The sequence below is a fragment of the Mangifera indica genome, unplaced genomic scaffold (genome assembly GCF_011075055.1).
Source record: "Mangifera indica cultivar Alphonso unplaced genomic scaffold, CATAS_Mindica_2.1 Un_0061, whole genome shotgun sequence".
NCBI classification, from domain to species: Eukaryota; Viridiplantae; Streptophyta; class Magnoliopsida; order Sapindales; family Anacardiaceae; genus Mangifera; species Mangifera indica.
Genome location: NW_025401153.1, coordinates 45018 through 68220, shown reverse-complemented (window position 1 = coordinate 68220; position 23203 = coordinate 45018). Strand labels below are relative to the sequence as shown.

At 30.7% G+C, this 23203-nt stretch overlaps 2 protein-coding genes across 4 annotated transcripts; both read right to left on the bottom strand.

Annotated features, from left to right (window-relative positions):
* Nucleotides 1-8329: 8329 nt before the first annotated feature.
* LOC123207132 (chloroplast processing peptidase-like) lies at nt 8330-14523 on the bottom strand. 3 transcript variants are annotated; one of them, XM_044624402.1, is made up of 7 exons: nt 14119-14523; nt 13295-13369; nt 10735-10797; nt 10574-10654; nt 9552-9638; nt 9097-9164; nt 8330-8699 (listed from the first exon to the last, which is right to left on the bottom strand). In XM_044624402.1, coding segments are annotated over exons 1-7 (606 nt in total). In that variant the 5' UTR covers nt 14350-14523; the 3' UTR covers nt 8330-8698. The 3 variants fall into 3 exon arrangements, with proteins under 3 accessions (XP_044480337.1, XP_044480335.1, XP_044480336.1); XM_044624400.1 differs by having other exon boundaries at nt 8330-8855; nt 14119-14522; XM_044624401.1 differs by lacking the exon at nt 9552-9638 and having other exon boundaries at nt 8330-8855.
* A 2258-nt stretch (nt 14524-16781) lies between these two features.
* LOC123207134 (cyclin-A1-1-like) lies at nt 16782-20627 on the bottom strand. Its single transcript, XM_044624403.1, has 11 exons — nt 20279-20627; nt 19339-19789; nt 19119-19255; nt 18643-18735; nt 18408-18541; nt 18231-18306; nt 18045-18121; nt 17922-17955; nt 17406-17555; nt 17165-17299; nt 16782-17083 (listed from the first exon to the last, which is right to left on the bottom strand). The coding sequence occupies exons 1-11, from the start codon at nt 20483-20485 to the stop codon at nt 17018-17020; spliced, it is 1560 nt and encodes a 519-aa protein (XP_044480338.1). The 5' UTR covers nt 20486-20627; the 3' UTR covers nt 16782-17017.
* Nucleotides 20628-23203: the final 2576 nt, after the last annotated feature.

Genomic DNA, 23203 nt, shown 5'->3' with positions numbered 1-23203 from the left:
CTGTCTTCTTTGTGCTTTGCCAAAGTTTTTAGCCCCCACCACTATGTCATAAACCTTCAACACGGATCACCTCCATTTCCAATGTTTCTCGCTCTGCTATTTAAGTCCATTTAAGAGCCTCTCTTGCACTCTTCTCAACTTCCTCTCTTTTCCAAGCTTCCTTCATTTCTTGTTATTTTCTTCTCGCTCACCAACCTTCTTTAAAATCTTATCTTTTTCTTCTTGCTCAACAACCTCTGCCTCAAAAAATTTCATCATCCCACTCCTCTTATATTACCATCAAAAAGACGAAAACTTTTTACGTCAAAAATAGTATCCGTAATTTATCATTCTAGTCGATAGAGTCAATAATTCTTGATTGTCTAGTTGACTGATTAGGGTGTCAATACATTAGGTGTTAAATAGATAATATCATTGAAATACTGGAGAGATATCATGCATGTTTACTATAAGTTCAATGTCGATTCATGGATAGGATCCACTGCTAGTCATTTTAATAACTAGGGCTCTTTTAATATGATTAGAGGAATTGAAGTCGCTAATTTATCCATTAGGGTGATGTATATTTTCGACATGTGTGCCAAGGATGAACCATCGATAATTAACATCGCGAGTTGTTAGCTTATAACATGAGCTATACATTCTCATTTGAAGTCATGATGAGAATAGACTCACACTTAAAGGATAACTTGTGGGAAAAAGAAGCAAAACTACTCAAGGTTAAGGGACTTTACTCTAAGGAGTTGGAGGAATGCTAATGTCACTTATCTTTAGTGAATTAACTGCAGGTCTTGAGAAACACCCAAGTTGAGAGTTTTGACCTTTTCAAGGTGTATGTCTTTTATAGGTTGTACATGTATGTGTGAGTTTCACCTTGGGATCTTTCTATAGAGAATTTCAGAAGAAATGTTCAGAAGAAATGTTCTGCTTAAGTTTATTAGGAGAATTTATCCACCTTTGGTAGGTGCTTGGAGGGGCAATACATTATAGATTGATGGCATGCTAGCATGTTTGGTGAGAGACCCTTCATTCAATGTCAAACTATTAATGAAATTTTCATCACCAATTATTGTACGCAATTCAAAGTTTTGCCCAAGATATAAATCAATAGCATCATTAAGGTTTTGATAATAAACTATAATATCGACTATAATGTAAAGTAAATGCAAGTAAAGAATTGAGCAAAAAGATGTTTTTAACATCGTTTGACTCGTTGCTTAAAAGTATATGCCCACAATTATAGTATTAGTAACTTTGGAAGAATGCTCTAATAGATCAAGCATTAATATTATAGAGAAATGTCCAGAGAAGAACTCAACTTTAGATATAAGCTTTTAAGAGAATTTTTATTGCCTACCTTAGGATAAAGTGAAACAAATCCTAAGTATTGATGAGATGATTGATTTCTATCCATGTTTTTGTCTCTCCCCTCTCTCTTAGATAACACTATTGAGTATACTCATAATTTAATTTTTTAAAATATTAACTTTTTAAAAGGATACATTATAAATAAGATAACGATCAATACTCATTAAATAAAAATTATTATTTTTTATCGTACGTAGATGACAAAGAAGAGAAATCAACTAATAGATTATACTTTGTAGACGAGGGATGTCTATTCACTAATCAAGGCACAAACCATAACTTCTACAAATGATCGCTTCTCTACGAGAGACTCTACGGTTAGCAAACTACCACACAACAAAAGCTGATCATTGGTATTAGTCGATAATCTCCACCGAACACCAAAAATAACACAAAAGATTAAAACTGTTGATTAGTTTAGCAACAAGGACTGATGTAGAGATACCATTATTCTTTACTTCGCATATAAAAAAGACAAAAACTATATTATTGCGTCACGTTTCTTCTCATTTATTTTTTTTTTAAAAATAAATATCGAACACTTTCTGTCATATCTTATAAACAAAATTAGAAGCTCGTGATGAAGACCTAACGTAACGTGCGTGGAATGGAATTAGCACATTTTTTTACGCCCAACTTCGCATTTACGTGGAGGAAATTGTTTAGATATTTCAGCATGTTCTTGTGTTGATGTGGACATTAATGGACAGAGAAATTTGGAAAGATACTTGTAATTAACTTGATTTTGAAACAAATAATATTATACGTAACCATTTTAAATACATAAATAGATATATATTTATATGTATCATTGTGTGATTGGATACATAAATAAATTAACTAAATAATAATTTTCTAAAACTTGAAGTACAACTGGTAACAAAATTATTTGATAAACTAAATAAGATAATTTGAACGATAAAAAACAGATTATCATGAATCAAATGCCCTGCTGGTGATATTACAAAGAAGATAATAGAACACATCCAGGACAATTAGTCAAAATGGACTGCTCCAGATTCTTCTATTTCCCATCGTTTCCCTGTAAGCACAAATTAAGATTTAAAAAGATTGTCTCAATCTCCATAAAAGCGCCTGTAAAGCACCTACAAATGGACTTCATTGTCAATAATAACAAGCACTTTTCCTCTTTGATAGCTCCAAATCCTTTTCTCTCTCTTGAAAGTATTTTCAAAGCTGTGTTCCATGGTCACCACCCTGGTTCTCCTTTGTTGGTTCTTAATGTGACATCAATGAATAAATACTTAAATATCTCTTTAACCCCATCCCATATGCTTCAATAATAATTTTAAAAAAAAAAAGAAATATATATTTTGATATAAATGCATGAATAATGACACCAAATTTACATTAAAAGAAGTATAATGAACAAGCTTTTAAAGAATGAAATTTAAAAAACATTTTACGAAGATAGATGAAGAACATTGTTCTGTTGCATTCACTGAGTCACTTTCTTATCTTTGCATGTTCATCATCGAGTATAATATCTGCACAACTTTGTTGAAAAATGTGAAAGTAAATAAGCTCACGACTTAGGAGGATAAATTCTATGCATGGATAAACTTAAGATATTTTTATGTTTATATTCTTCTTTACTAAGAAGGGTAACGCCCACACCCATTAGTTGCCTTCACATCTACCTAATTTAATTGACTACATTAATAATTATCAAATCATTCATTTATATATGCATTAATTTTACTATGGGTAATACTATATATATAAATAATGAACATAAATTTGTTCATAAATAATAAGCATAAATTTATGTACAAATAGTGATATATTATCACATAATTGAATGTTATTTTTTTAATTCAAAATCACTGAATCTCATAGTAATATATCATTATTTATATATAATTTTGTGTTTCTTACAGACATAGTTTTATGAGTAATACTATAAATACACATTTATATGTATCATCACATGATTGAGTGTTATTTTATCTTTAATTTAAAATCATGCAACTTTACTATTTTACCATATTATATTTGTTTGTATGGAAAAAAAAGAAAAAAGAGGATGTCACCCATGATGTAATGAAAAATTTGAAGCTCTTGAGGAAGTCTTTGTCCACGGAGGGGAGCTAGCTAGCCCTTGAAATTAAGGCCATAAAGAGAATAAGATATATGTATGTTTATGTCGATATTGAAGAAGAAAAGGTTGTGTGTGTTGTTTTCTGACTTTCTATTTAGTGAATATCATTAAAAGATGTAAGGTGGAACTACTCTTGAATTTTGTTCTTTTTTTAGAATTGCGAAATGTGAATGGAATAAACTTTATTATATTAAAGTTTTTATATATAATTTAAAGTAATGCATCGATCATATAATAAGATGAGTTTTGTAATGTTACATAGTAGGGGATCACCATGCATAGGATATATAGAAGCACCAAACTAATAAAAAAAATAATTAAATTTATGAATTATATATTATCTAATATGTGATCTTAATAAGGTAAACTTAGTATTATTTTTGTTTTAAGTAATTGTAAAAAATTAAATAATTAAAATATATTTATCAAAATTTGATTAATGAATTATGATGGATGATTATAAATAATATAATTTTTTAATTACATGAAGAGTGATTGTTATATGCATAATTTTATTTTATTAATTTTAGTTTTAAAAAGGGTTTATATTATTTTGACTTTCTTCCCTGAGCAACTGCTCTCTTACATCATCTTGACTCTTAAAGTTGACTGTTGATACATTTGAGCAACTTTATGAGGTCCTACATACAACATTCTTTATCAAATCTTAATTAAAATACAATTTAAATAAGGTTGGATAAAATTATATTTACATATTTTTTTATATATAATTTAATATATAAGTAATTTATTTTTATAAAGTAATATATTTTTATATAATTAGATAATTTTAAATTAAAAATAAAATAACATTTAATTTTTAATTAATAAATTTGTGTATTATTTACATTCTTGTATTATTTGCATATTAAATACATTTAAAAGAATTTTTAAACCCAAAACATATTAAACTCGTATTTTATATTTTTCTTTTATTAAACGTAAATTATACGTCATATTTTACGTTTGCTATATTTTGAATTTTTGACTAAATTTAAAGTATTAAATTGTTTTTTCTATTTTCAATTATTTACGAAAATGCTATTGTCTTTTAAAAAATACCTAACAATTTTGTTTCTTAATTCTTAACTCTAATTTTGTATTTTTTCTCCCTTGTGACATATACAAATATTCACTTTGATTTGAAATCTAAAATCCAAACTGATTAATTTGTTTATTTTTTTCAATTGACTAATACGTTATTTATTGTACAAAAAATTTTGATTATGTATTATGTTATATTAGGTTTAATAATTAATTAAAATACTTTACATTTGAATTGTTATATTAATTTTTAATAGGAGATTTGTGAAAAGTATTAAAACTATTATGATATTGTCATATTTTTTAAAACGTATTACTGACAATATGTCATATTAACCCCTATAAACACGTTCTATACTTTTTTTATATACAAATTTTTTAGACATTTTTTTACAAACGTATTTTTTATTATTCGTTATATTATTCCCGTATAATTTATATACTTTTTTTTTCGTTTCCGTATTTATTAATTAAGATTCAATCATATGATTACATATTATTTATATAATTAACTTATATATAAAAAAAATATACACATAAAATCACTTAATAAGATTTTAAATAACACTAATTATTAAATACAAAATGAAGACGTTTGAAATATATAAAATATTAGGGTAAAAATGCTCATAATATCGTGCAAGCAATCGACAATTAATTGTTATACTATTATTACAACCTTCACGACAAGTTAAACTACATACCCAATGCCCAAATTTCAAATCAGCTATAAAACTTAAGGTCAATAATCTACGAAATTTCATTTTAATTAATCCTAAACAATTGGCATTAGAACAAAATCAATAATTAAAGTATGAAGTATTAGTTGTAGCATACTATATATTATATACACAATTTATATAAGTTTGGTAAAGGACTAAGACGACATCATTAATATATTTATAAAAATTTCTGGGCATTACAGGTCTTCGTTAGGAGTCTCAGTCGTTGATGCTCTACCCTAAAAAATATATATATAAGAAGAAAATATTTATCTTCATCTAAGTTTTAATTTATTTTCAAATTTTCACTGTCAAACCTAACTAAACATTTATTAATCGTCAAAGTTAATAAAATTTATTAAATTTAAGAGTGAAAATGTCATTTCTCTCATCATAATTTAAAAAACCAATAATTTCTTTTAAATAAAATTTTGAAAACTTACCTATTCCCCCTTAGAGTTTTATTTTTTTCTTCATCTATGTCAACGAATGGAATCCGTTGGCATCTTTGTCGCTCAAGCAAGGATCGGTTTTGTCTTTCCCTTTCAATGTTCTCTCTCCCTCAAATTGACATCTCTTTCGAGCTCCATCATTTGATTCAAGTTGAATGAAAAAATTGAAGATGGGTTCATCATCGATTTGATCTGATATCCATCATTCAACAATGAACCCTCTTCGTTGCTCATTTTATTTCAAAAGTTGACAATTCGACGAATCTTAAGTACACAATAATTCATCTTCTTCTTTGTCTGGACGACGAATCAGTCCAGACGAAGACATCTTCAAACGAACGATTCATTTGAAGACAATTCAATGAGGCACCTAGAGAGATAGTTTGAAAGGATAGACATCACCAGGAGAGTACTAGAAAATTGTCACTAAAATTTAAACCTTAAAGGGGAAATGTAACTTTTCAAAACTTAAGTTTGAAGAAAATTTGTTTTTAGGATTTAAGGAAAAAATAAGATAAATTTTTATTTTTATAATATCACTAGTTAAATGATAATTTCATCCCCTAAAACTAATGAATTTTGTTAATTTTTATAACTCACAAGTAAATATTTAAATTTTTAAAATTTAACGGATGAAAATTTGAGATTGGACTAAACTTTAGGTGAGAGTAAGTCTTTTGGCCAAAAAATAATGCATTCTTTACGACAAATATATCAACTATATATACAATTTTTAGATATACAATAAGATATATATTTAATATATTGAATGATTAGATATTTTAAATTAAAAATAAATTTAATATATAATTATATATTAAAAAAATATACCCACCTTATATTAAATTTACAATAAATCAACACATGACGGAAAGGGAACGGGTCCCGTAATAAGACTTTGGAGATCCTGATAAGCGGGTCAACTTTGGGCGCCTACACAAATAAATCATCGCGATTTTTTCCGCATCACATGCTTTTTTTAATCATTCTGATGAACAAATAATAAGCACGCTCAGTCTCACTCATTGGCGTCAACTTAGGTTGCGGAAAATTGAAATTTTTGGGCGCGCTGTCGTTTTAAGAAAATCATGCTCACTGCCGACTCGTGCGTTGTATGTGAAGGGAATGTTGACAAAATGGGCATGTGTTGTTGTCTGTTGACTACATTCACTCGGTGTAATTCTTGTGGTTTTGTCGTGGAAGATGACCTGAGGGGACAGTGGTTAACCCACCTGGCCATGCGGCGACTCGTTGAAGAGTGGAAGCTTGAGTGGAAAAGAGAGTGGAGGAGACTCGCTTTCATGTCAACAAGTCCTGACTCGTGACTCACATTGAGCTTAAAAAAGCTGAGCTAGAATGTGTTTCAGGTTTTCAAGTTGAAGGTCAGAAGAATTCAAAGAAGTTGGAATGGAAGTGACAGACCTGATGACTTGTGACACACAAGCGCCATTATTATCTCCATTCTTGACATATTTTGAAGCTTACTACATAACCATGATTATAAGATAATATATTTTTTCATATGTTAACTGGAGCAATTGGTTGCCTGAAAGTCTTAAGAAATTATAAAAAAATAAAATAAAATATACTAATGAAATAACAAAATAAGGGATATATATATATATATTTTTTGCAAGAATTCATATTAATATATATACTTTTTAATTTTTATTTTTTTTTGCAAGAATTCATAAATTATGTTGAGATAATATGAAAGTGTGCACTCATGACCAAATTAGCTCTATTTTTTTTCCATCTTAAATGATTGTGATACACATTATCAGCATCATTTGATTCATTACAATCAAGAATCCAATTATCATCAAAAGATAAGAGCAATTTGATGTTATGGGCTTACCGATCGTGGCCACTTTGCTTTGATTCTTTATTGAGATAGACCAAAAATTCGGAGATAGATAAAGATAAATTAGAAGTAATATTCTATGTACAAATAAATTATACAAATTTATATATATCAACTAAAGTAATAATTTTTTATTGGATGATTTTGAAATTAAAAAAAAAATAAACAATCATATTATTCAATCACAAACTTTTATCTTAATTTATAAAGATAAGTTTGTACGTTTGTTCGTAAAAATAATTTTATTTATAAATTATATAGATATTCTTCAATTTTCAATACATTTATATATATTGAGACTTATCAAGTGGAAAACTTGTACGGATACTTGTACGTATTTTAATTACTATCAATTTCAGTAACATAATAATTAAGAAAACCCTGTAAAGTAAAGTTTATGAGGGACGCTAAAAATTTGGTTTGATTTGGCAAGTATGAGCACACCACACACCTCTTACAATTGAGTTTCGGGCAAGCCAAGTTTGACCGTAGAGGTAGAGCTTGAAGTAGTGGGAATAACTGAATGAAGATGGAATTGGATTGGGAAGATATTTTTGGAGTTTCCCTTCTAAGTAGGATCCAGCAATTGCAGGTTTACCTTCCAAAAAGTTGAAGATGTAAAGATCAAAGAGCCTTTGCACCTAAATTTGATTGACTATTGAGTTGACACTACTATATGTCTCTAAAGTAACATCCAGTTTGTGAAGCTTATCAGCCATCTAATTAGGTAAATGCATTATCACAAATATACATCTCGTAAGTAAAATTTATGTGGGATTCAGACTCTATTATGCAGAATGCAAATATGCATAAATTCAAAATATGTACAATGCTACCCAAAAAGTGACCCGAAAACGACGTCACAAATGGCAAAGATGTGCAAAAACAAACTCAATGTTTATGGTATTCTGTTTCCTGTGATTACGATTTCCTAGGCACATGCATACATGAATAGCTTACAATTCAATCAATGTGCATAAAACAATGAGTTAAAGGCAGCAAAGGAGCAACTCCATGCATGTGAATTGCTATACAGAAATGTTCCCATGATACTGCGGAGGGTGGGAGGGGGTTTTACTGTCTCTATTCACTTCTCCAGTGGTTTTCAGCTCAGCTGTTTGATGGATCTGCATAAAAAATGTGTTAGGCAGCAAAGAAGCAACACCATGCATGTGAACTGCTATCTCTGTTCACTTCTCTGATGGTTTTCAGGCGTGCTGTTTGACGGTCTGAAGCAGCATGTGACATATCTGCCAAGAATATTTTTTGCAGGCAGGGGTCCCCTATCATCAATGAACATTTGAAAAACAAATAAACTTTTTATGATGTAGAAGAAATATTTCGAAGATATTTACAGTACAAAGCACTTTTGATATGCCAACAGAGAGACACAACGAGATTTTTCAAAATTTTAACATGATAGAGTCAAGAATAATCCAAGGAAATACCTCAACCTTGGAAAAAAAAATAAATGGCCAATAAATCAATAATATAAATGGTAATTAGAGTGCTTGAGAATACTACCAGACATGGGAGTCAAAGCTGTTGTTGCGATTGTCCCCCAACACATAAACATGATCTTTTGGCACACACTGGAGGTGAAAAGAAAGGTGAAATTAGTATGAAACAACTGTGGATAATAGCCCAACAGAAACTAAGAAAAGTAAAGAGGGGGGCACACCAAACATATGGTGTATCATCCAAGGCCCATGATATACCCGCAGATACTAATGTCTGGGATCATGAAACCTTCAGATGTCAAAAACATGGAGTCAACTTGGCTTCTTCATGAGTCATGCTCATGTTTATCTACCTCAACTAGTGAGAAGGTGCAAATATATCATGGAGCATTATTGGCTACTTGTGGTTATTTGCCATTTAGTTACTACTCCATATTATTGTTCAAAAGCAGGCAGCAAAATGTTGCAGATTAGTGAAGTAAAATGGAAAGACATAAAAGTAATTGATGAGAGCCACACTATTAAGTTTGACGTGTATCTTGGCTGCTCTGCTATGAAATCTTCATTCTGCACAATCCCATTGACAAAGAGCAAACCATTACGAACCTGCAATGTGTTAGATGAAAGCACTTTATTATAGGACTAAACTGGAATTATTTCTTATATTTCTATATTAAATTGACGAGATATTAATATATTTGGATAGAATTTTGTTAGAACCCACATATATGTTTCCCGCAAGAAGAACAATCAAAGTAAGGGAAATATATGCAAGACACATGATAGCAAGAGAATGGAGCAGTTGGCAAATTCACAGGCACATGGACCACTAGATTTGGAAAGGGGACATGGCGTTCCAAGGGAGAGCTTGGCTGTTATGGGAGATAAAAGAAGTAAAGAGAGAAGGGAAAAAGCAGCCAAAAATTCAAAAAAGCATGGAGAGGGACCGGAGGAGAGTGCTAGCCTCTCAAATGTCCGACAACCATAGAATTTATGTTAGGAAGGTTGATGTAATCAGTTGTCACTGGAATCTTACTGGTTTTTAGAGAAATTGTAATCTGAATTTATTGTAAGCAGATTCCATATGAAATACAAGTCATATTTTCAGTATCCTTTGTTATATATTGTTTGATTGTTGTGTGTGTTGGATTGATAATTATATTGCTGGGGAGAGATGGGTAGTTGATGAAGAGTGCAGGTTTTACACAGGCAAAGAACTGTAGGAGTGAATTCCAGCAGAGAAATAACCAGGTACCTAACAAATTTCAATTGATGTCCCGGAGGATGAATTTACACATTGCAGCAACTCATCTAAGCAAAAGATAGGAAGGACTCAAAAGAACCGTCCGATGACCCCATAAAAAAATGACAGGAAAACAATTGCTTTCTTCATTTTCAAAATCAGGTACCAAACAAGGAAATAACATAGTTTAAACAACAATAATGATAGAAAAATGGTGCAACTAAGTTCTTTTTATCTCATAAATTCCAGAGTTCAGGTCCAAATAAATTCATTAACCCATAAAGGGTGAAAGAAATACCTGAACCAAGTCTCCTGCTTTTGCAACAACTCTTTTAATAAAAACATCTTCCTCCCCTAATCCAGGGTGCTGTAAATGAGCCTACAACACAGTAGAACTTCAATAAAAAACTAACCATAAAGCATGTTAATTTGAGAAAATTCTTCCTTGCATCTGCAAACCTGAATTGGAGCTTGAAATGTTATGACATCATTTACAGCTGGATTTCTGAAGTAATAGGAGGCCTGAAGAAGTTATAAACACTATGTTACTCAATATTTGAAGAAACCAACAGGAACAGAAATAATGAAAGTGTTCCTACACAAAATTGTCACTGAGAAATTGTTTGCACAAAACAGTCATAATTGCTCATTTTTCTCATCATATCTTCTAATGCTAAAACAAGCTCAATCAGAAATCTCTTCACTCAATTTATATAAAGATCATAGCAAACAGGTATAGTGATTTATTACAATTTAGTGGGTCTCAAATTAAATGTTAATCATCCTGTATCCTTATTCTAAATGACTGATATACATCAGCAGTATAAAGACAGATTTGCATTTCTGTTCTTATGATAGAACAGAAGTTGCTGTAGATGATATTTGACTTTGGATACTAAAACGCATATGCAATACAATCACACTGTGTCTGTTATAACTGAAAGTTGTAATTTATAGAGTGAATTCATTAAAGCAATAATCTAGCTTCCTCTTTGAGCCTTTTTTCTTGGCCACATACAAATAACAACTCCTAGGCTTATTATTCTGTTGTATGATTAACTTTCTACCAGGACTGAAAAGGAGCATTCCTATTGTATCTCTGCAGTCCATATCTAATAGGTTTCAACCAACAATTTTCAGTCAATCACGGCAAAACACACAAACAGAAGACGGTTGTGAGAAGTCTGGTTTATTTATCAACTCAGCAGGAGAATCCCAACATTTACACTCAACTGCTATAACCAGATGGATACAGAGAACAAAACTGAAATGGAAAGATGGATAGTTCTGACAATTCAAGGAGCTAGAGACCTCCCTAGCACCAAGCTAAGCAAGCAAAATTCATACTCTAACTGACCAGCCCTCTTTCCAATTAAATCCCCACTCTCATATCTCTCTCTTTCTATCAATCTGCTGCTGCCATGCTGTTTGCTCACCTTTTTCATGCATTTTCCAAATCCGTTACAGCCCTCGTCATATTTTCCTTGACACGTGTTACTCTATTTCTCCTAGCATACACCTTGAGAGGTCTAACAAAATCCATAACTTATTGTCCCCTCTTCTCTCCCACTACTTGCAAGAGTTGACAATATGGTCCCTGACCTATACCATGTTTCAGTATAGCAAATCTAGTCTAATATCACAGCTAGCAAAATAACAGAATTTTGGTAAATCAGCAAAGGACATTCTCACCTTACATTCGATTTCAACTTTAACAAAAACATGATTCAGATAAGGCACCTGGATATCTATCAATTGTTATACGGGTATTCAAACTTTTGCAAGAATAATGGTCAAAACTAAATCTAAGAGTCAAGATCCTAATTCCTTGCATCACTTACTTGTGAGATAGCTGATGCTACTGGTTATTTTACAGGAACTTTCAGTTTTAGTGCAGACAGATAATTAGTTTTCAGATAAAAGTGACAGAGACACAAATAAGATAACAACCAGTTAGCCATAATCACGAATAAGGACCTAAAGATATCCACGAGTATCTTTATTTACTGAAGAATAAATTGCTAAGTAACATAAAGGAAAACAAGAACCCCAAAATAGATGCAGCTAGATAATTGACATTCAAATAATCAAAATACTCCTCAATCCTCAGTCTTGAATAACACAAGAATATAGAATGCACTCTCTTCATGGACCTTTGTTCCTCAGAGGTTAGGGATTAACTGTCAAAATCTTTACCAGAAAATCCTACAGAATAAAATGAAAAAGTGGAGATTGTAACTTCTTTCAATATCTCATTAAGCGAAAAAAACCAGTCTCTGCCAGTGACTAAATGATGGAAGAATATGATATATTTAAAGTTCGAAGGATGATGCAAACCTTCTTTGCTCAAGTAGTCCAAATTTGGTTTCACATAAGAAGTGCACTGACTGCTAATTTGAAGTAATTCCTATCTCTAACGATAATCAAACTACAGACCCCTTTAGTAGGAATCTTCACATGTTTTGAGTTTTGATGAATTGAGATCCCCTTGTCCCACTCACTCTTTCATGGTTTGACCTCCACTTTATCTATCTAAACGATTATTACTACAAAATTGAAGGGAAATTCAAAGAATAACAATATAAAAGTTCTTTTGACACAGGACGGTAAAAACTTAAACTTAAAGAGTTTGGGAGGCTAATCTTCACATTTCTGGATTACAGACATTTCAGATATTGCTGGCTAGGTATTTGGAAATATGAGAACTTTCAGATAAAAGGTTTCAATTTGACGTGAAAATTACTATGAGAAGAGAAAAATTCATAAAATTTCAGGATAGATTATTTTCTCCTGAAGAGACACTGCTAAAAAATGAATGACTAAAAATTTTGGAAAAGCTCTTCACATATTCAAATTATCAGACAGCTAGCACTTGTCCTTCCAGACAAGTGGATAGAACTCCCCCTGAAAAAGGTGAAGCTCAATGGAGATAAATTACAATATGTAATTGAGTCCTCTGCTTTCAACAAAATTAAAAAGAAAAAAAAAGGCAGCACTGCTTAGAATGTGGAAACATTGCCTGAAAATTCTTCATGTCTAGATCAATCAAGCTGAAATTGGTGGGGAACGGGCTAGAATTTCCAATAAAGCATATCTACTCTTTAGTATAACATCTTAAGAGGAATATTGTCGAGAAAATCAGATTTGTAACATTAGATAAGGCTTTTGAAAGTATAGCTAAGTTTGAGTTCAGTATAGTCTGGATTACAAGACTCATCATTATTGTCTATTAAGGCCAACAAATAAGAAGCCAGATTATAAAAGAAAATACTATTCCACAACTTTGTACATTGGATTTAATACAAGAAATCCAACTCAAAACCTGTCCCTCTGAATTTTATATTGTTAATAAAATGATTAAGAAAGGGACTGCCTACACAGTCTATTATAGAAAAGAGACTAATAGGAACATATTGATGTAAAGTATCTCTTGCAATGTATATCCATATATGAATTAAGGTTAAAAATGAGACATGCCTGATAAATACACTACACAAAGGAAGAGAATTGTTAGAGAAAGCAGCATCATTATATGTGACAAATTTCATAACTGCTAGCCTAGAAAGTGAATTCAATCAAAATTTGCGAGATTTAAATTCCAAATAAAGAAAATTGGTTGAATGATCAAAATGACAAATTCACTAAACTTAAAGAACCCGTTAAGCATCTTTGATCACTCATTTAGAACTCCATAGAGACAGAGAATTACAAAGCAAACATGAACTTTACTAATAAAGCAATGATCAGTCTAATTCAATCACAATTTCACACCCACCAATTACACTCAGAATTCACTTAAAGAAAGACAAGTAAATAAGGTAAAAGCAAGTGAAAATAGTTTACCTTTTCAATCAAGATGCGATCACCAACACGAAGAGTTGGGAACATAGAAGAGGAAGGTATGAAGCGAATCTCAGAAAAGGTTGACCACAAAAGAAAACCAATAAGTATCTTAAAGAAGCCATCAAGACCGGGCCAGCGAAGAAGAAAGACCCAGCTTTGACAAGGCATCCATCTGAGTGAAAGGGAGGTCAACAGGGACTGATACAATGCTGTTGGTCTCAAGAAACTCATCGCATGCAAACGACAAAAAGAAGAACTAAGTACGCGTAGAAGCTCAAGAGTTGGCTCTGAAACAAAGTGTTGAGACAAGAGAAGGGGAGGAGAAGATGGAAATGAATATGCTTTTGACGGGGTCTTTGCCTTGGGGATTAAGTTTCCATAGAGAGAGAGAGAGAGAGAGTGACATTTTACTGTTGAAGTTTAGTAAGCAAAGAAAAATTCCTGTCATAAATAATAATTGCATCAAAGTATCCTTCTTAGATTTTGAGAGTAAATAGTAAAAACATTAAAAGTTAACAGTAAATACTAAATATTACTTCAATTTAAAATTATCTAATTATATAAAAATATATTATTATATATTTAAATTATATATAAAAATGATATATATAAATATAAAACTAATAATTATACTTTTTTATTTTATTGTTTAATAACTAAATTCCTATGAATATATGTTCTATTCAGTTTTGGATCATGTCTCATCGAATGAGGATCGAGATGATTCTAATAACAATTCTTTTGATATATCATGTTAGTGAAAAGTAGATGTGTTTAGATATCGAAAACTTTCTTTGATGGCTTAAAATGTTTTGGTTGTGTGCTTCAACTTTCACGTATGATCATGTGCATAATAAACAATATAATAATATTATATGTATTTATTTGTTATATATAATTTAAGTATACAGATAATATATAATAATATAATTAAATATTAATTTATCTTTAATTTAAAATTATCTAATTATATAATAATATATTATCTATTTATTTAAATTATATTTTTAAAAATATATACAAATATAGTTTTATTCTAAAGAGCAATCAACAATTACACTTTCTATCGTATTGTCCGGTAACTAAGTTTATCCTAATATGTGTTCCAATCAGTTTTAAATTATGTTTGGCTGGATGAGGATTAAGAGGATTCTAATGGTAATTCTTTTGATATATTGTGTTAGTGGAAAGTAAGATTGGATTCGAATTGAGTTAAACTCGTGAAAGTCAAGTTTAAATTCAATTTGAATTCGGTTTGATTTATTTTTTGTTATTAAAATTACATCATTTTAATATATATTGATCAAAACGATATCGTTTTGTATCAAAATTTTTAATTAAAAAATTTAATGAGTAACTCGAATTCGAACTCAAACTCATAGAGAATTGACTCCTTTCAAACTCATTTAAATCGAGTTTAAACAGGCTCAATTATTGTCTAATCTTAGTGGAAAGTAAATGTTTTTAGATATCGAAAACTTTCTTTGATGGCTTAAAATGTTTTGCCCATGTGCTTCAACTGTCGCATTTGATTATGCTTTTGAAGTTGTCCAGCCACTTGATTATGGAGGCTCCCTCCCACTTGTCGGCAAGAAGAGTTGTGAGCTTCAAATAGCCCAGTAGAAGAACAAGAAGTTGTTGATCCTCATCCAAATATCTGTTAAATCCTCGTGATCCCACGGTATTGTTTATCATTCAAATGATTCAAACTTTTTCTCGAGTTAAAAGTTTAGATTCAAATCCAAGAATGTAATTAAATATTAAAAATTAGATATATATATAGAATTATTATTTTAATATATTAAGCAATTATATGTAGACATAATAGTATTCCAAAATAGTGGAAAGTTCTTCGAGCAATTACTAAATACGTATCACCCACAAAGGTGATATTTGGTTGAAATATTTAAATATCACTTTAGTGATTTATCTTATTATAACATTATTTTTATTATTAATCGTGATATGACAGATAATATAATTAATCATTTGATTATTAATAATTATGTATTATTAAGTAATTTATTTTTTATTATTAATATTATTTTACTTGATTTATAGATAATATAAAATATTCGTGATAATTTTTTATTATTGTATTAATATTATTTTGTTTGATTTATAGATAATAAAATATTAATAATCAAATTTTGTTGTCATTCTATCCTTATTTATTAATATCTAAATTTTTAATTAATATAAAAAATAATATGAAATATAGTTTATAATACTTACACCCATGAACATTTAAATAAAATCATATTTTAGCATTTTTTTTTATTAAATTCAATTATACAAAACATAATAATTATTTATATTTATTAATTTTTATTAAATATAAGAATAATTTTTATCAAAAATTTAGTATTTCGGAGGTGGATTTTTTATTATAATAATAATACATTTTAAATAAATTTAGTATTGGGGAGGTGGTTTTTTTAGCTTATAAAAGAAAGAAAAACCGTAAATTGACTAAAACTTTACCACGTGGGAGTATTTTCATGTTGACATCCTCCATCTTCATTAGTATCAATACAAAGAACAGAGTCACTTTCCTCTTCTTCCGGTTCGACTCACTCTTTAAATGATGCCTTACAGCTATGGTCAATGTCAGGTCAATGTCAAGCATGACATGAGCAATTTGTAGCAAGCATACGATGAGATGAAAAAAGAATGATAATCCATTTGAAAGATTTTGCATTTGAAAGACGATATAAAACAGCTGTGTGGAGTAAAAGTGATAAACAAGAATATATGTATCATACAAGAACCACAAAGCTGTTAGCCTGCTACATCGACATTGAAAGGAGAATGATAATCCATTCCATGGAACCAGAAATAGCAGGAAAGTCACCAGAAGAAGTCTATCCAACGGGGTATTGGAACAGTCTGCAAATATCTAGTTGCCGTGGAAGAACTCTGGAGGAATTGATGGAGGACACAACTTCTTCGCAACATATTTGTACTGAAATATAAACATCACCAGTTAGTTTCTATTCTATGAGTACTGAGTAGGATTGATCCTGAGAAGAGAATCCTTTCTTACCTTATGCTGACTGTATTTTTCCCTTATTGCTGGCAGACTTGAACTATTGCTATTACAGCATAGGCGATGGAGCTCTTTAACACAGTCCATCAAATCCAATGGCTGGTAAAGTGTGTAATGCTGCAACGTGGAACTCTGCGCCAGAAACAACGATCAAACTTTGGTAAATAACACTGACCAGCAATGATATATGAGTTACCAGAAGAAGATTAAAAGGGTGGCTAGTGTTTGTGAAATATACCCAGGGTCTCTTTGACGGGAAAAGTATGTATTTTGCCAAGAAAATTGCTGAAGCGGCTATGAGCGACGGAGCAAAACAGAGCATACTGTACTCTGGAAGGGACAATTCTGCAATGTAGTTTGCTAAGCATTCCAATTGCATCGACGGTGCCTGCTCAAAGAAATAAAACATTAGGGAAATTGGTGATCCTAAACAAGAAGCAAAAGAAATTTGCTCCTTGACATAAAAGAAATATGTGAGAAAAAACTATAGAGGAAAGAGTCTCTCAAGGGACAGATTTATGTGATCCTAATGATAATCTGTATGTTTAGTATCTACACACTATTTTGAGTGCAAAGAAATCTGATTAAAAAAGTAAACTGTGAATTACCCTCAATTTTAATTGATTCAAACAAAAATATTACTTAATTTTACACTAATATGGTGACAACCATCTTGACCATCTGCCATTTGAACATTGCATTAGAATATAAACGTAAAACAAGCATAGTGAGAACTCAGAGTCCCGACAAATACCTCATTTATCCCTTGAGCAGCACGAACAAATCGCCTACAAATCATTTCGACGATCACAAGTCAGAAAGCAGAGCATACAAAATGATTGGGAAAATTATAAGATCATTGAATATAAGCTTTTACCGTAAGAAACATTTGGCTGTGGCAGCTGTCATTTCAAACTTCAAGTAATTCAAAACTGCAGATTCCATTTCAAGAACCTGAACCAATTGTGATATTAAATTATTTTGCAGGCCAGGTAAATTAGCAACAATTTAAGTAAAATTATCAGTAATGCAGAGGTTAAAAAATGTTGGTTAGAATTGGTACCTCTTCCTTGAAATACGTGTTATCAGTTATATAACAGAATTCCTCCACCTGTGGTGCACAAATTTCTTCATATTTTCTGGCAATTTAGTCATATTTCTTGTTAAGACAATGACCATGTAAAATTGGGATGTCATTGATCGGAAGAATAAAAAAGGCAAGGGGAAGATTCTTTCTTACGCTGCAATCATCATGCAGGCAACACCAAGCAACTGGAGACGTTGCCTATTCATTGCGTTCCCTGAAAGATACCGATCTATGTAGTTTACAGTCAAATACAATGTATCAGGTACAAGCCTGTACTCTTCAGCCACCTGCAGTTGGAATTAGCATCACAACTTAGCACTGTCTTACACAAGAAACGGGCAGTATTACAAATAAAAAGCAAATGTAAAGGGAAGAATTCATAAATTACCTCCACAAGCCAATCAATCAGTATTGCGCGCATACTGCAATTTATATCTTTCTGAATTCTTTCCATGAAGTCAGTTGCAGGCCTTTTTTTGGCCTAAACATCCCCATAAAGGAAGATAATAAGAAATAATTATAGAAGCAATAAATTATAAATTTTGGAATCAAATTCATTTCCAGGTTAGGTCCTATGCATAAATAAATAGCAGTTGATTTATGTCATGGAAAACAACTACAGAATCTGTCCCCATGTAATCTCAACCTTAAATGTACCCTCTTTCCATTCAAGGCATTAGGAGTATGGAATTAGATGTTTACATAGCCTGTCAAGAGTATTATAATAATTAACTATCATAAATTTCTTATTAATTACCCGAAAATTTAAGCAAACAATTCTAACTGAACACAATAAAACCCTTCAAGGCGAGGTAAAAAAATTTTAAAGTGAAAGTTATTGCAGAACAGAAAGGCGAAACTTACCTCAGATGCACGCAAATGCTTGTAGATATCGCAAGCAAAAGTTGCACAAAGCTGTGGATCTTTGATGTTATCATCAAGATTAACAATTTTATCATCCATTTCCATCTCCACAAGTATGTCTCTACTGCAACCATTCCCTACAAGCAAATTAATTGGTGATAAGTTCAACTGACAACATAAACATAGAAAAAAGAACTATACTTTTAAATGACTAAATTACCTTTTGTTTCTGGATGGTCTGAAATATAGAGATTTCTAAATGAATTTCTGTCAATAGAATCAAGTGCCCGAGCATCATTGTTATCTATATATTCGACATCAGGGCTCTTGAAAGAATCACAAGCAGACATTGTCTCATCCATGGAAACTGAATTTGCATCTGATCTAGTAGGAGAAACGTCCATGCTATGAGAAGCAGGAACTGCAGCAATACTAGGTACAATTTTATCACTTCTGGGTAAAGATGTGACTTCAGAAGGAAGAACATTGCTTGATTTTACAATACTTCTCTCAGGTTCGTCATTTCTTGGCAAAGATGTAACCTTAGAAAGAACAGCTGTGCTTGATTTTGAACTTAATGATGCAGGTAAAAGGTTCCCAGATAAGCCTGTGTTGGCATTGCTGGCAGGATTTGCCTTCTTTGCTTTGGCAACTTTACTTGAGCATGGTACCTTCAAGCATGAAATTCCGTAAATCAAACCGAAATTAGCATTTGCATTTACATAATGCTAAAATTTTGGAAGTTAAATGGGACTACTGTGAGATTAAAAACTTATAAATGAGTTGTGTTGAAATTTCACCAATGTTCTGATGATTTTTCACTCTGTTAAATTAAAATTAAGGCAAGTTTTCCCCATAATCAAGTGAATTTCTTCTCTCAAATCTTACTTATCTTTTCATCATCTAGAAATCCTAATACAAACAGCTAGTAAAAGACGACTTACATATTTAGCGGTTTATTTATTCATTCTCTTTTTTTTTTTATTTCCATTTTGTCAGCAACCAGACTGGTGATTCTTTTTAACAGAACAATAATCCAGAAACAAAAATTTGAAAACCCACAAATCAAGAGAAAAGTTTCTTTCCAAAATATAATTCTATCAATTATTCCTCATTTTCTCAGAAGCCGAAAAAATAGTTGAAAAATAAAAAATACCCACCAAAGAAGACGAGGAGATTGAGCTTTTTGAACCACTTTGAGTGGCATTCCTTTGATTGGTAATGTTACCGAGCGGCGCTCGCTTCTTCGCTAAATGCGGTGGGACCGCCGTGAACTTGTTCAAATTCTCCGATGACGACGCATGTCGCTTCGCTAAAGACGACGTCGTGGACGACGAAAAGGATGAACGCCGGTTCTGCGTCGACATTTCGAAATGAATTGAACTTTCTTGTTCTTCTTGTTCTTGTAAGAACAAGAAAGTAAATTCAAAAAAGAGAATGTGGGAGAAAGACAGAAGCTTTTCAGGAGTCTTTAACAGAGAATTCGGAGAGTTTTTTGAAAGATTTTGAATAGCTGTTTATGGAAAAGTGATATTTAATTAAAAAAAAAAACATTATATTTAAAAAATTGTACTTTTGAGGCGGGGAAGGAGGTGATTTGAACTGTTGATAACATCGTGACCGTTGATTCAGTTTGATAAACGTTAGGGAGCGTGGCGTGGGTGCCACACTAGTTGTAGGGACTGTTTGAGTTTGTTGCGTTTCTCAAAGTCTAATGAAAAGGTACCACGGGAGGACGATGTGACACGTGGTGCACTTGGGAGTTGGTTTGTTATCACTGAAAGGTAACGGGCTGTCAGGTGATGTTTCATCGTTTTGAATTTGAAATTCAAACGGTCACTGCCACTGGATCCGTCTTTACTCTTGAGCAGAGAAAAAGTGAAAAACAAGCTTGTGAAATAAAATAAGAATAGAAATGAAATATTATAACAATTTATTTTAATTATATAAATAGGAATATATTTATATATATTATTATATAATTAAATATTTATTTATTTTTAATTTAAAATTATATAATTATTTAATAATATTATAAAAAATATTTATTTATTTATATAATTAAAATGAATATGTACTGATTTGTTTATAAAAATAATACAAACAAATTAAACCATAAATTACTGAATGTATATGGTAGGCAAGGCAAGTCAAAGTGATGAGCCAGCCCACAATGCCTAATTTAAATTCAATCTTGGATTCTATTTCTAATTTCTATGCAAGCGAATCTCCTTAATTTCAAATAGGCTAAAAAATCTTATTGCCACCCCAAATTTAGTGTAAATCTAAATTCACATTTACTAATTTTTGAAAACATAAATATCAATTCATTTATTAAATTTTATTATTATTATTAAGAATAAAATCATCATTTAATTAAAAATATTTTAAAAAACTAAAATTTTATCATATTTTTCTCCTTAGTCTAAAAATCTAATAATTTTTTTTATCTAAAGTTTGAAAAGTGATGACTATTTATAGGGTTTTTTTTCTCTTTCTCTCCAATGATTATTCGTTGTCTTAGACCGTTGGCTCTCTCCCTCCCAATCACTCTCCTTACCCTTTTTGGTCGTTTTTGTCTCAGATGAATAGTCTTCATCTAAGACTCAAATGATTGGAGAAGGAAGGTAAGTTGTCTAAGAGGGAGCAAGATGGTAGGAGGGAGAAAACTAATGGTCAGAAACAACGAATGATCGTCAAAGAGAAGGAAAACTAGAAATTGAGAGAGAAAAAAAAGGGTGAAACTGAAATTTTCTATAAATATGGGATCTTTTTCTCTTTCTCTCCGATGACTATTCGTTGGCTCTCTCCCTTTCGATCACTCTCCCTTCCCTTTTCAATTGTCTTCGTCTCAGATGAATAGTCTTTGTCTGAGACGAAGACGATCGAAAAAAAAAGGTAAGTTTTCTAAAAAGGATCAAGATGGTGGGAGGGAGAGAGCTGACAGTTAGAGATAACGAATAATCATTGGAGAGAAAGAGAACTGAAAATTGAGAGAGAAAAAAGGGTGAAACTAAAATTTTCTATAATTATAGGGGTCAACTGTATATAAAAAAAAATGAAAGTTTGCAACCCTATACTTGGGGGGCAAAAGTCAATTTTAAATTTAAAAAATATGAAGTTAAGAGACATAAATAAAAAATTTAAAATTTAAAGGTAATCATAAAATATAAGTTTAAATAAAATTTTAAAATAACAATTTTAACTTTAACAATAAAAAAGGTATTTAGATTTTTGAAATTTAGTAAATATTAATTTAGATTTACATTAAACCTTAGGTAAGAATAAGTCTTTTGGCTTTTCGAATATAAATATTTGTTACAATGGGATCGTAATTTGGTTCTTCAAAAACTTGACACTTAGCTGGAAATCTTCTGTGCAAAGGGGGGCATTAATTCATAGCTATAGATTCAGAAATTACCTAATAAGAATCAGCAACCTAAGCTAAGCTACAGAGAGTTATAGCTCCTGCATAAATTGGAACGTAAGCCAACAACTACCAATTGGTATTATTGACAACCACTCACTCATATCTTGAAATATCTCGGCGGGCATTGAATTTGGGCAGCTCGTTTTGGCCACATATTTGTAGGCATTTGGTTGAGGGGGGATTAAAGATTTGTTAATTTATGTTTTATTATATTTTTTTTTAATTTTGGTTTATAAATAATAAAAAATTATGATAATATTTTATCGGGGATAATATAATTTTATTATAGTTATATTTTCATTTATTAATTTTTTAAAGAAAAAATAATCTTATTTTCAATTAATATAATAAATAATATAAAAAATATTTTTTAATAAGAATATTTTAGTAAAATAATATACTAGTATTTTTTTTCCTCTAACCAAACACAATAATTATTTATAATAATTATTTATAATACTTATTTTTATTAAATTTTATCAAATAAGTAATAATTTATACTCAGTAATTCTCAAGATAATCTTTCAATTTCGATAATAAAACATTCCACAAATCAAACGTCTCATTTGAGTACACACATAATTACATACTTTTATATATGATTATGTGATTAGATGTTACTTTATCATTAATAAAATCATCAAATCACATAATA